This window comes from Molossus molossus, unplaced genomic scaffold (genome assembly GCF_014108415.1).
Source record: "Molossus molossus isolate mMolMol1 unplaced genomic scaffold, mMolMol1.p scaffold_m16_p_16, whole genome shotgun sequence".
Classification (NCBI taxonomy): domain Eukaryota; kingdom Metazoa; phylum Chordata; class Mammalia; order Chiroptera; family Molossidae; genus Molossus; species Molossus molossus.
The window spans coordinates 42,103,924-42,117,520 of record NW_023425351.1 but is presented as its reverse complement, the minus strand read 5'-3'; the positions used below and the strand labels follow the sequence as shown (position 1 = coordinate 42,117,520).

General features: G+C 34.3%; 1 protein-coding gene across 2 annotated transcripts in view; it reads left to right on the top strand.

The window, feature by feature from the left end:
* The window catches only part of STK3 (serine/threonine kinase 3), a 319,871-nt gene that overhangs the window by 183,854 nt on the left and 122,420 nt on the right, over window positions 1-13,597 (top strand). For both annotated transcript variants that reach the window (XM_036264223.1, XM_036264224.1), the window contains exon 7: window positions 6,566-6,703. In XM_036264223.1, coding sequence (XP_036120116.1) covers window positions 6,566-6,703 — 138 coding nt within the window. The remainder of the gene's footprint in view (window positions 1-6,565; window positions 6,704-13,597) is intronic.

Below are 13,597 nucleotides of genomic sequence, written 5' to 3'. Positions count from 1 at the left end.
AAAAACTTAATCAGAGGTTCAATATGTAGTTAAGCAACACATTGTATAGAAACAAACACAAGGATAATCGTATCATTTATTGTACCAACATTCTTCAATCAAAATGGTGTTAGAGATAAGATAAATTATATGGCTGTAATGTGTGTCCATACGATTTGATTGGTGGCAAGGAAGGGAGTGAGTTGTTAGTCTAAAGCTAGCCACTGATTGCCAAAACTTTCTACAGCAGAGGCCTGTTACCTATTCAGCTCGGACAAAAATCTGGAGGGTCTTAAGAGGACCCTCTATAATTCATGATTAGGTTGAATTAGTTGAACAGAATAAAGTCTGTGATAAAAACTGTCAGTTTGTTACTGATTATCTAACATAAAAAATGGAAATAAAGGGTAGAGTGGTTTTCCTGGAGACTTAAAAGTCTCTACATTTTTGTAGATCATATATTAAGACTTATTTGTTTGAACTACATGCAGTTCAGTGCTTGTTTGAGAATAGGATGTGAACATTTAGGATCACTTTATGATAGTACTGGGTAAATAAAAGTTAGAGTTAAGCTTTTTATCCTTGGATTTCTAATAGCTACTGCTGAGGTGAGCTTTATATGTTAAGATTATCTGAAGATAAGGCTGCAACTCATTGTCTCAAAGTTCAAAGGAGAGCATTAGCTTCAAGGACATAAATCACTGAGTTGTTATCCATCAATTTGTAACAGAAGTGCAGATGAACAACATTTATCTAGACAATCTAGTATCGTTTACCTGCAGTTTGAGGTCAGTCTATATAGGGCTTATGTAGGTGCTTTGAACTGTTTTTGCAGAGATGAGAGCTCAAATTTATTTTTATTTTTTAATTTAAAGTAGCCAGTGGTTTTGTGTGCCTTTTCCACCAGCCAATATTAACCCCATTTTCTCCAACCTTAAAACCAGATTAGGTTCTTTGACTGTGGAGCTCTCTGAGATTAATTCGTTTATTTATAAAAGAATTTTATTTTCTAGCACTCCATTGTGAGAGCTTTCCAAAGAATTATATAGTGAATTGTTAGTATACCCTAGTGCCTTTTGCAATGAATGTGTCTGTTTTTTATGTCTTGAGTTCTGGTGTAGTCTTTTCTTCCTTTTTCCAACCCTGCCAAAAAAATGTTGTTAGGATGTACTCTTGGTTTTCCATTTTAGTATCTCATATCTAATTTCTTGATTTCATTCCTGTAGATATCATCTTAGTTGAACTCTTTATTAATCACCTTGGGACATCTGTACTAGTTCCTAACTTAGCCTTTTTAATTCCACATTTAGAGTGTCTCTAGGCTTTTGTTTTTTTTTTAAAAAATCTACTTCTTGGGCATAAACAGAGTGATTAACAGCAAAAACAAAAACAAACACATATATACATACTAGAAAAACAAAAACTCTTTCAGTTGTGCACTTTCTTGCTGACCAAAACCCATCTCCTCCATCCCCCTTCTAACTTTCTCATTTTCTTACAGGAAATCAGCTTGTTCTCTGTCCTCCCAGCAATCTCATTCCAAGTTCTTGCTCTTTCTTATGCTATTTCTTCTTCGGGGAAAGACGACTCATCTTTATGCCTTATATCATTTGTTCTGTTATTGTCGCATTCTTTAATTCCTTTACTGCTTGTCCTTTCATTACTAGACACATTTCCTGCTGTGTCTTTAAACTCCATGTAGTGCCTAACACCGCACTTTATGTACAGCAGGTATTCAACAAATATTTCTGAATTTGATTGTCACTTTATATTTTCCCTCACTCACGTATTTTTTTTTATTGTGGTAAAATATATACCATAAAATTAACACTTTTAATCATTTTTAAGTGTACAGTTTTATAAAATCAAGTACATTCACAGTACTGTACAGCATCACCACTATCCATCTCTAGAATGTTTTCATCCTCCCCAACTGAAACTGTGTACGTTAAACACTCAAACGCCTTCCCCCCAGCCCTGGAAACCCCCATTATACTCTCTGTCTCTATCAATTTGACTATTTTCGGAACCTCATAAAGAGGTATCAGTACAATATTTGTCCTTTTGTGACTGGCTGATTTCACTCAACATAATGTCCTCAAGGTTTATCTGTGTTGTAGCATGTGTCAAAATTTTCTTTTTCTTTTTTTAAAATTCTTTATTGATTTTTAGAGAGAGATAGAAACATTGATGAGAGAGAACATCGATTGACCACCTCCTGCATGCCCCCACTGGGGATCGGGCCCGCAACCTGGGCATGTGCCCTGACTAAGAATCGAAATGGCGACCTTGGTGCATAAGTTGACACTCAACCACTGAGCCACACTGGCAGAGCAAGAGTTTCTTCTTTTTAAAGTTTGAATACTATTCTACTGTGTGTGTGTGTGTGTGTGTGTGTGTGTGTGTGTGTGTAGTTTATCCATTCATCTGTCAATGAACACTTGGGTTACTTCTACCTTTTGGCTATTGTGAATAATGCTGCTATGAGCATGAGTGTACAAATATGTGTTCTACCTCTTCTTTTCACTTCTTTGTGGTATAGACCCAGAAGTGGGAATCCTGTATTCATATGATAATTCTGTGTTCAATTTGTAAGGAATTGCCACACTGATTTTTACAGCAGCTGCACCATTTTACATCTTTGCCAGTAATGCATGAGGGTTCCAATTGCTCTACATCTTTGTCATCACTTGTTACTATTTTAAAAATTTTTAACAATAACTATGCTAATGGATGTAAGTGGTATCTCATGGTTTTGATGTGCATTTACCTAATGATTAGTGATGTTGAGTATCTTTTCATGTGCTTGTTGGCCACTTACATGTCTTTTTTGGAGAAATAGCTGAGTTCTGTGCCCATTTATTATTTTTTATTAAAAAAAATTTTTTAATACCTGAGGATATTTTTTCATTGATTTTTTAAGATAGAGTAGGAGGGAAGGAAGGGGGGAGGGGGAAAGAGATAGAGAGTGAGAGAGAAACATCGATGAAAGAGAGACACATCTGTTGGTTGCCTTTTGCATGACTCCAACCGGGGTTGGGGATCAAACCCGCAACATAGGATGTGTCCTTGACTGGGAATTGAGCCTGCAACTCTTTGGTCTATGGGCTGATGCACTAACTGTTGAGCCAAATTGGTTTAATTGGGTTGTTTGTTTTTTTTGTTGTAGAACTATAGGAGTTCTTTATATATGCTGAATGTTAACCCCTTTGCAAAATTTTTCTTCTGTGAATTACCTTTTTACTCTATTGATAGTGCTTTGACGTACAAAAGTTTTTAAATTTTAAAAAACTGTTGACGCTATTACAGATGTCCCCTATTTCCACCTCCCCCTGTTTTACTACTTCTACCAGCACCTGTACCCCCTCCTTCTGGCCTTCACCACACTATTGTCTGTGTCTGTGGGATATGCATTTATGTTCTGGGGCTAATCTCTTCACCTCATTTTATCCAGTCCCTCTTATCCCCCTCCCTCTGACATCTGTCAGTCTATTCCATGTAGCCATACCTTTGGTTCTATTTTGTTAAACAGTTTATTTTATTCATTAGATTCCACATATAAGTGAGATCACGTGATATTTGTCTTTCTCTGAATGACTTATTTTGCTTTGCATAATAATCTCCAGGTCTGTCCATGCTGTTGCAAAGGATGAGCGATTCCTCCCCCCGCCTTTTTTTCTTACAACTGCATGGTATTCCTTTGTGTAAATGTACCACAACTTTTTTATCCACTCCTCTACTGTTTCCAGATCTTGGTTATTGTAAATAATGCTGTTATGAACATAGGGCTGCATATATTCTTTCTAATTGGTGTATCAGGCTTCTTAGGATATATTCCTAGAAGTGGGATTGCTGGGTTTGGTGAAGTCTAATTTATCTTAGTTTTTGTTGTTGTTGCCTGGATTTTTGGTGTATATTCAAGATATCATTGTCAAATTCAGTGTCATGTAGCTTTCCTCCTACTATTCAGAGAGTTTTATAGTTTTAACTCTTATCGATAGGTCATTGACACATTTTGACTTTTTTATATGGTGCAATATAATTGTCTAAATTCATTTTTATTGCAGTCTTTCCAGCATCATTTATTAAAAAGACTATTTTTCTCTACTAAGTAGTCCTTTTCTCATTCCTATTTGATTGAATCGTCTTCAACTTTATTGACTCTCACAGTTGTGATTGTAATAAGTTTTAAAATGTTCCTTCTCATTGTCTTAAGGCTTAAAAGTGGCTTATGCTTTCTTCCCCACTTGGAAATAAGAAGAGAACCTGGGAGAACCTATACATTGAAACAGAATAATCATTTATCATCTCTTTATCCTCTTAGTAGCTATTTGTTTAGATATAGTAACCTGCTTTGTACTTTACCTTTTTGCTTTTTGAAGCATGGTAGATGTATTAGAATGCTTTATTAATTTTTTAAATGAAGGGTCTTTTGTAGGTCTCAAATATTGTTTTTAAGTCGCTTATTCCTTCTGGGATTTTTATTTCTTTTCTGTTAAGTGATAAGATTGAGCCAAATAATCTGTCATATATCTTTTACAATGCAAATTCTATGATACTGAGAATTTAAGAATGACTTTTGAACAGTTAATAAAAATCCAATGGAAAGAAGAACAATTTTATTATATCAAAGGAATATATTAAAATTGGTATTCCTGCCCTGGCCAGTGGTTAGAGCATTGGCCTGCTGTCCGGAGAGACCCGGGTTCAGTTCCCGCTAAGGGCGTGTACCTCGGTTGCAGTTTGTCCCCGGCCCTGGTTGGGTCATGCAGGTGGCAACCACTTGATGTGTCCCTTTCACGTTGATGTTTCTCTCTCTTCCTCCCACTCTATCTGAACAAAAAACGAAAAAATGTCCTCGGGTGAGGATAAAAAATAAATAAAAAAAATAAAATTGGTATTCCCTGCCCTGACTGGTTTGGCTCAGCAGTTAGAGTGTCAGCCAGTGGACCAAAGGGTCTCGGGTTCAATTCCCAGTTAAAGGTATGTACCTGGGTTGCACTGGCCAGGGTCGTTCGGGAGGCAACCAATTAATGCATCTCTTTCACATTGATAATTCTCTCTCTCCCTTCCATCCCTACTACTCTATCTAAAAATCAATGGAAAAATATCCTCAGGTGAGGATTAACAACAACAAAAAATTGGTATTCCCCTCTCAAATTTTTTTTTGGTCTACAGTTTTTATATTTTCTCCATATATGAACAGAAGTTTTAAAAATAGGTATGATTAGTTCCTTTCGGTGGTAAAACTTTGTTTCTAAGTATTATTATAGTTTGTAGTATTACCATTTTAATTTTCTTTATGCATTAAGGAAAGGGACATAAGTTCATATATATGAAATTTGTTTATACATGAAGAGAAAAGACCACCAAAGGCCAGGTGAAAAACTGAGTGTAGAATAGAGATAGACACTGGTCCTCTGGAAAGTCAGATAATTCTGTCGTCTAGAAAGGGATGTTTTACATGTTTCACCTCTGAATACATCTTTGTGAGGCCCATGTTTGGAGGCTGCATGTGCATGTATTAAATAAGATCACCAAAAAGCCATTTGTCCTCTTTCACAGGTTTTGATTGTGTAATTATATAAGCTTACCTATTAAACTACAGTTAGTTATAATATGGCTGAATTCATTTTGCTTTGTAAAATTTTTGTCATTGCCGTGTTTGCCTCTTGTCTTTTCTATATTATGTGTAAATGAAAGTGATAATAGGTAATATTTATTGAGTACTTGATACATATGATTTAAATTTATTATTGTTTTCATAACTTTTCAAAGGAAATGATGTTTTAGTGATGGTATTTTATCAGGAACTATTCTAGATGCCCAAGAGAAAAGTGAATTCATTACATACAGTGATTTGCTAAGAACGGTAGATAATTTTCTTGGTTGAAAATGGGTGACTGGATAGCTAAGAGGACAGGGATGACAGGGAGACCTTTTAGAGCTTTTGAATTGTGAACTTTCTGGATGTATTATCATTAGTACTAAGTTATTAATGCTAAATTAAGTCATTAGTAATAAATCAAAGTGGTATATTAGCTTTAAAACTTTTCACTTGGAGTTCTGACATGTATATTTAGAAAGAGACAAGTCTTGACTCTATCAAGTATTATTTGAAATAATAGTAATATTTTTATTTATATGTAAATATTTTGGATTACAGAAGCAAATTAGACTGATGTAAACCATTTTGAGCAGCAGTACTTATATAAAACTGAAATGGGTACTACGTCTGCATGAAATAGCAAATTTGGGAATATATCTATTTAACTAGACAATGTCCTTCATTTGGTAAAAGGGTTAGAAATGCAATCTTCTTTGGAGACTGATTAAAAATAATAGATAAAATAAAGAATGATGTGCTCAATGAGCTACAATTCAAATAGAGGAAATTTAATGGGAAATGATTACATTAGTAGCAGATGGATTTGCTTCCTGAATTGCAATCTTACTGGAAATCCTAGAACCACTTAAATTTGTTTTTCAGATTTAGAGTCTGATAGAAAGATAAATGAAGAGATTTGTTTATTTGGTGTGCTATTGTGATTCTTACTGTGTCTTTTGGATATTTCATTTTTACTAGGCTATTTTTATGATTCCTACAAACCCACCACCAACATTCAGGAAGCCAGAACTCTGGTCTGATGATTTCACCGATTTTGTTAAAAAGTGCCTGGTGAAGAATCCTGAGCAGAGAGCTACTGCAACACAACTTTTACAGGTCAGTGCTTATGCCACTAAGGGAAGAATGTTTTCTTTATATATATATATATTTTTTTTTTTTTTTAGTTTTCTGGCATTAACTAGGATTGCTGTGCATTTCCTTAACTGATTTCTAAAGACATAAACCTCCTAGGAAATGTGGATTGATAGATACACATCCATCCTCACACCTACATCCACCACACCATTCTTCTTCTGTATGTTCTCTGTGTCTCTTTTTTTTTTTTTCTTTTTCCAAGTTTGGCATTCTCTTTTCCCTTTTTTTTTTTTTTTTTTTCTGTTTTGTTGTTGTTGTCAGCTCTTTTCCCCTAAAGTTGTTTTAAAACAAAACTTCCAAGGTTTTCATTTCAAAAATGAGCTCTTACCTCCATCATTACTATTTCTCATATTATTTCCCTGATGGATTATTCCTTGACCCAGCATTTCTTCTTTGACCTTCTGCCCTACTTTAAGATACATAAATATAAGATCCCTGAACTCTTTGAAAAGATCACGTCGTAAATATTAGTTACAAGATTACCTAAATGAAGAGTCTCAGTACCCCTGTTACAAACAGACTTTGTATGTAGAATGTCAGGAAGTTTTTTTTATCTGTCTTGAAATTTAGTGCAAGTAGAAATAATTTAATACTTTCAGTAAGTATTTGCGAGTCTTCATTTTCTCAACAGAATTGGCTAAGACCTCTAAGCTATTAATAAATGTGTCTCACATGAATAAAACTTGATACAGTATTTGGAAAATAATTCTTTTTAATAAATGAAAAAAGGAAAATAATTATTTTTAATAAATGAAAAAAGGATTCAAATTATGGTTCTTATAAAAAGTGGTTTTTCCAAATTACTGTTTAAACAAAAGTATTTGTTGAGTGGTATAAGAAACAGGTTTTTAAGTATAATGGTTATTGCTATGAAAATATCACTTAGTACTCATTCTCCATGGAATGCAATTTAGAAATGCCTGTCTTAAATAAAATGTGAAATACTCTTTGACACAGTAATTACACTTGTAGAAACTTACTCTGCAGAAAAATTTAACCATGTGTGAAATAACATATGTAAAAATATTCATAGAACATTGTAATGGCAAAAAGTTGGAAACAACATTAAAAATTGTCAACAAACTGGAAACAATTTAAGGTCCATTGAGAGGAGTGATTGGCAAAATATACACACCTATACATACATATATGTATATGTGCTTATGTCAGTGTTTCTAGTGGAGTGGCTCTGGAAAAAGAAGCTAGAAACTGGTCTCCAGAGAAGGTAACTGTGGCTGAAAAGCAGGAATGTAATTGAAACATAACTTTTTGCTGAGTGCTATTTTTGAGTCTTTTGTTATGTGCAAATACTACCTTTCAAAAATTAATTAATTGAAACATTTATTTTAAAATATTGTCAAATTTCAAAGGAATTTTGAACATAGAAATCAAAGCCCTGTTAGTATCGTTATATTGAGTATCTAAATTACTCAATCCCAAAGAAGGCAAGAAAGGAGAAAAACAAACAAAGCAAAAAACAGAAAAAGTGAGGCAAATAGCATAAAATATAATGGTGAAAGTAAATACAAATATATCTGATAACTGATTTTTGGATAATTTAACCAGTATTTCTTTCTAGTCTTTCTTCCATAACCTTTTCTAATCTTTCTAACAAAGGAAATTCTGCTGTTTTTAACTTAGAGTTTTTAGGATTGAAAAACATTTAAGAAATATTCTAGTGTAATTCTCTAATTTTTTGAATGAGGATACTGAAGCCCAGAAAGATTAAATGACACTGAAGATCCCAGTGATTAAATCATTATTCCAGGTTTATTCTGTTTGTCCCCTAGTCCCAGTCTTCATCCTTTCTCTGTTCTACTTTCTGCCCCAAAATTGACCTATATAGACTATATTAACAAGCTTTTATTCTCTTCTAGTTGGGTTTGGTCCAAGCCCTTTTAATAAGGGCAAATAATGCAACTGGTTTTGTATAGTACTTATGTACAATGCTTATAAGTTAATATTTTCTTTCTTGCATTTTGAAAGAATTGTACTATGCCCTGGTTGGGTGGCTCATTTGGTTGAAGTGTTGTTCCATACACCAAAAGGTTGTGGGTTCGATTCCCAATTCGAGCACATATCTAGTTTGTGGGTTTAATCCCTAGTCGGGACACGTACAGGAGGCAACTGATCAATGTGTCTGTCTCACATTGATATTTCTCTCTCTCTCTCTCTTTCTTCCTCTCTCTAAAGTCAATAACAATAGTAACAATAATAATAAAACACATATCCTTGGGTGAGGATTAAAAAAAAATGTTCACCATTCAAGGCCCTCTGTTATAATTTGGTCTTCTTGTCTGGCCTCCTAAGTGACTACTTTCCTTTTTTTCCTGTATAAATACTGAAATAATAGACTCATAGTTTCTTATACAGATCATGCTTTTCCAATTCTCTGTACATTTTTTACAAAATGTTTTTATTTAGTGATTTGAGAGAGCAAGAAAGCACGCACAAGAGAGAAACATTGGTTTGTTCTTCCACTTATTTATGTATTCATTGGTTGCTTCCTGTATGTACCCTGACCTGGGATGGAACCTGTAGCCTTGGTATATTGATACAATGCGCTAAGGCAGGGCCCTCTGTACCTTATTCTTACCCTGCTCCCCCACCCCCACACACTCTGCCCCAGTTTGAGCATTCCATTTCCCTTCACCAACAGGCTTCTTTTTACTCCTTATCTTATTGTTTCTAATTCAAATAGGGCGCTCCTCCAGAAAGCCCTCCCTTCATCCCTGTTTAGGCAAGTTGTTCCTGTAAGTTCACATAAGCACCCTGTGCATGTCTTTTACCATATTAGAACAAAATAACTCAGTTCTGTGTCATTGTCCTGGAGCAATGCTTTTTGGTGGGGGACTATTTTTGCACTCCTGGTATCCCTTGCTTAATACATTGTGAATTTAATTTAAAAATTAGCACAACAAACTTCTGACTTAAAAGTTGGTTTTTTGTTTTTTTTTTTACATTGGATAATTATCTTTAATCTCGTTAGAGTCTCATTGCAGTCTTGCTTTGCTGGACTCCTAGAAGCCATTCTGTTCCTTAGAGTTTTGCAGGTCTCATATGTTATGAGTTAAATTGTATTTTAACTCTCAGAAGACAATCTTACTACTAAGTTTTAGTGGACACATGTTTATAGCATATATGTAGAGATTACACCATATTGATTTGTAGACCCTGATAAATAAATAATTTTTAAAAGAAATTCATGCTAATTTTTTATAGTGGCTTATATTCTATGATACTAGATAGGTAAAAGAATCATAGACTGAAAAGATCCCTTAAGATTGCTTAGTTGAACCCAGTAGTTTTGAAAGAGGAAGAAATTGAAACCCCAGAGATATTATAGGACAAGGTTCAAATTTAACCTAGTGGCAATAGAGTTCCTGATCTGAAGAGGATCCTTATGCCTGCCTATGGGCAGTATAGAACCTGAAAGTCAGCTTCTGCTTCAGACTGGCCTCCTACAAGAATGTTAGGTTGACTAAGACTGCCAGTATTTGAACTTATCGTCAATACTGGATGTGGCTGGAACAGGTGGTATCATGGGTTATTGTATGAACTCCCATGGTGTGTGCCTTATTCTTCATTTTACCAGTTCAAATGAGGAATAAAAACTTTATTTGACTTGCTATTCCTCTGAATTTTAATATAATTATCTTAAATATTTTCTTTTAATACACTGATATCCATATCAGACAGTTAAAGGTTTGCTTTAACCTTTAAACAATTGAGAAAACTAAAGGAAATAAGGGAAATCTATTTCTGTTGTATTTACCCTATTTTACTCTTTGTTTTTTTCTCCTAATGTTTCTAAGTTCCTTCTTTATTTATTTCCTTTCTGTTTAGAGGAATTCCTTATATTCTTTTAGGATAGGTCTGTGTAACAAATTCTCTTAGTGTTCCTTCATCTCAGAATGTATTGTTTCCTCTTTATTCCTGAAGGATATTTTCACGGGCTATAGAATTCTTGGCTGACAGTTCTTTTGTTTCAGCATTTAAAAAATGTTGTTGCACTTCCTCCTGACATCACTGATTTCTAATGTCATCTGAATTGTTTTACCCTCTGTTCCTTTCAAGATTCTTTTTTTTTGTTTGTTTAATTTTCAGAAGTGTAATTCTGCTGCATCTTGGTGTGGATTTCTTCTGTTTGGGATTTGTTCCGCTTCTTGAATCTGTAGATTTATATATCTTGCCAATGTGAGGAAATTTTCAACCATTATTTTGTCAAACACTTTTTTAGCCCTACACTCTTTCTCTTCTTTTGCTATGACTTTATTGATGTAAATGTTAGATCTGTTGTTTTACTTGTACTGCTTCCTGAGGTCCTGTTCATTTTTACTCCAGTCTGGTTTCTCTCTGTTGTTATATTATGTGCTTTCTGCTGTTCTGTATTCTAGTTCACAGATTCTTTCCTCTGTTTTCATTCTGCTATTAAGCTTATATATCATTTTTTTTTTTTTATTTTGGTCATTTTATAGTTCTAAAATTTTAATTTATTTTAAATATTTTTTCTTTGCTCAGATGTTCTATTTTTTAATTTGCTTACATGCATGTTTGTGATTGCTCATTGAAACATTTTTATGATAACTATTTTAAAGTCCTTATCAGATAAATCTGACATCTGTGTCATCTTGACGTTGGTGTCACTGTCTTTTCCTATTTGAGACTATCCTGCTTCTCTGTATGGTGAGTGATTTTCATTGAAACCTAGACATTTCAGCATTATGTTATGAGACTCTGGATCTTAAATTTTCTCTTATAACAGGCATCCTCTGACAATGCTTCCGTGGAGTAAATGGGCACCACCTAATTTCTCACAGGGGTGAGAGCTCAGGCTTCCCAAGTGGCCTCTACTGGCACTGCAGGGCCTCATTATAGCTGGGTGATGATGAAGGTTTCTGACTCTACCAGGCCTCCTCTGATCCCACTCTAGCTGGGAGGGCGTGGGGTTTCTTTATTACTCTCTGGTAGGCATATAAGTACAGGTTCCCACATAATCTCTACCTGGTGCAGGTGAATGCCCTTGCTCTACACTTGGTTTTCTCTGACACCATCTCTGTAGAAGGATTGAATACCCTCCAGAGGGTAGAAGTCTAAGTTCCCCACTCAGCCTTTGCTGGTGGAGTTAGGGCCACTGTTTTCCCTGTTGTGTTTGGCTGGAGTATGATGGTTATTGTCTAGAAATTTTGTCTCACTAGCTTTCCCGTTCCTGATCTTTGGCTCAAGAGCAGGCTTTTGTAGGGGCTTTTTTAGTTTGTGTCCCTTACAGGTTCTGGGTTGCTGGCTTGTCCAGTACCTAGTCTGGGATATATGAGATAAAAAGAAAACCCATGGAACTCACAGCTGTGTCCTTCCTCACATCCCATAGTCCCTTCTCTCCATTTCTCAGAGTCTTTCTATGTTTGTTTTATGTATAATGTCCAGAGTTTTAGCATTTTAATGGAGAGTTATAGAGAAAAGTATGACTACTCAATCTGTCCAGAAGCATAAGTCTCTTCTTTAGTTCATTTTAAATTCTTTTTTCTTCTGAAGCTTTTTAGAATAAATCACTAATTTGAACTCTGTAAAATTCAGAAATTGATAATTTAGAATATGAACAAAATTTAAGAGGAAATAACTCAGATTTTAAAAGAATAAACTTTCAAATTACCTTAATTTTTAAAACACATGATTGGGAATTTGGTAGGGTGATTTGGGATATTTTCTATTTTTTATTCATTCAAATGGTTTCAGAATAGTAACCCTTTTTCAGTTTAGATTTTACTTTAGATACTTTTAGAAATAGTGAAAATATATGGTCTTTTAGAATTTGGTGTGCTAACCTTTTTCTTATTGATGTTCTTCTAAAAATTCTTCATATAATCACCCTCCTGTCTGACATAAATGTTACAAATGTAGCTTTTAGTTCATTTAAGTTTATGGCCATCATACATATTTAAGTTGTATATATTCATATTATCTTGTTTGTTTCTTTTGAGTTGAATGTAAACTTTTTCCTATGTTACCTTCTAGTTATATTTCCACTTTTTAAACTTTAATTTCTTTATTTATCTGGAATTTATTTTGATATTTCTATAGTAAAGATCTAGTTTAATTCCCCCCCTATATTATATCAGCACAACTTTTGATATAAGTAATTTTTCTCTCATTGATTAGAAATGCTATCTTCATAGTGTGTCAGTTTATTTTATATATTATATTCTGTTTCTGGGCATTATATTGTTTCATTGTTCTTTCCATTCCTCTGCTAGTATCTTGTGCTTTGATAGGCATTTAATAATAATATATAACTTCTGTTTATTGACTTTTCTGTTAATTCAATCTGATTATGTTTAGATTTTTATCTTCATTTTCTACCTATTTTATTTCTCAGTGACTGGAAAAGGAATATTAATATTTTCTATGTCTTATTTAGATCAATTTCTTATATATAGTTTTTGTTACATATCATAAGGCTATACTAATATATGTAGTTTATAACTGTCTTTCTTTATATTATATCCCTTATTAATATATATATATTTTTTATCCTCACCCGAGGATATTTTTTGATATTTTGTTCAGATAGAGTGGGAGGGAGGGAGGGAGGGAGAGAGAGAGAGAGAGGGAGAGAGAGAGAGAGAGAGAGAGAGACATCGACATCAAAGAGACACATCAAGTGGTCGCCAAGTGGTTGCCAACCACATGACCCAACCAGGGCCGAGGACAAACTGCAACCGAGATACGTGCTCTTAGCGGGAACTGAACCTAGGTCTCTCCAGACCGCAGGCCAACACTAACCACTGAGCCAAACTGGCCAGGGCTGTCCCTTATTAATATTAAATAGCATTTCTCATATACTATTTTTTGCTTTCA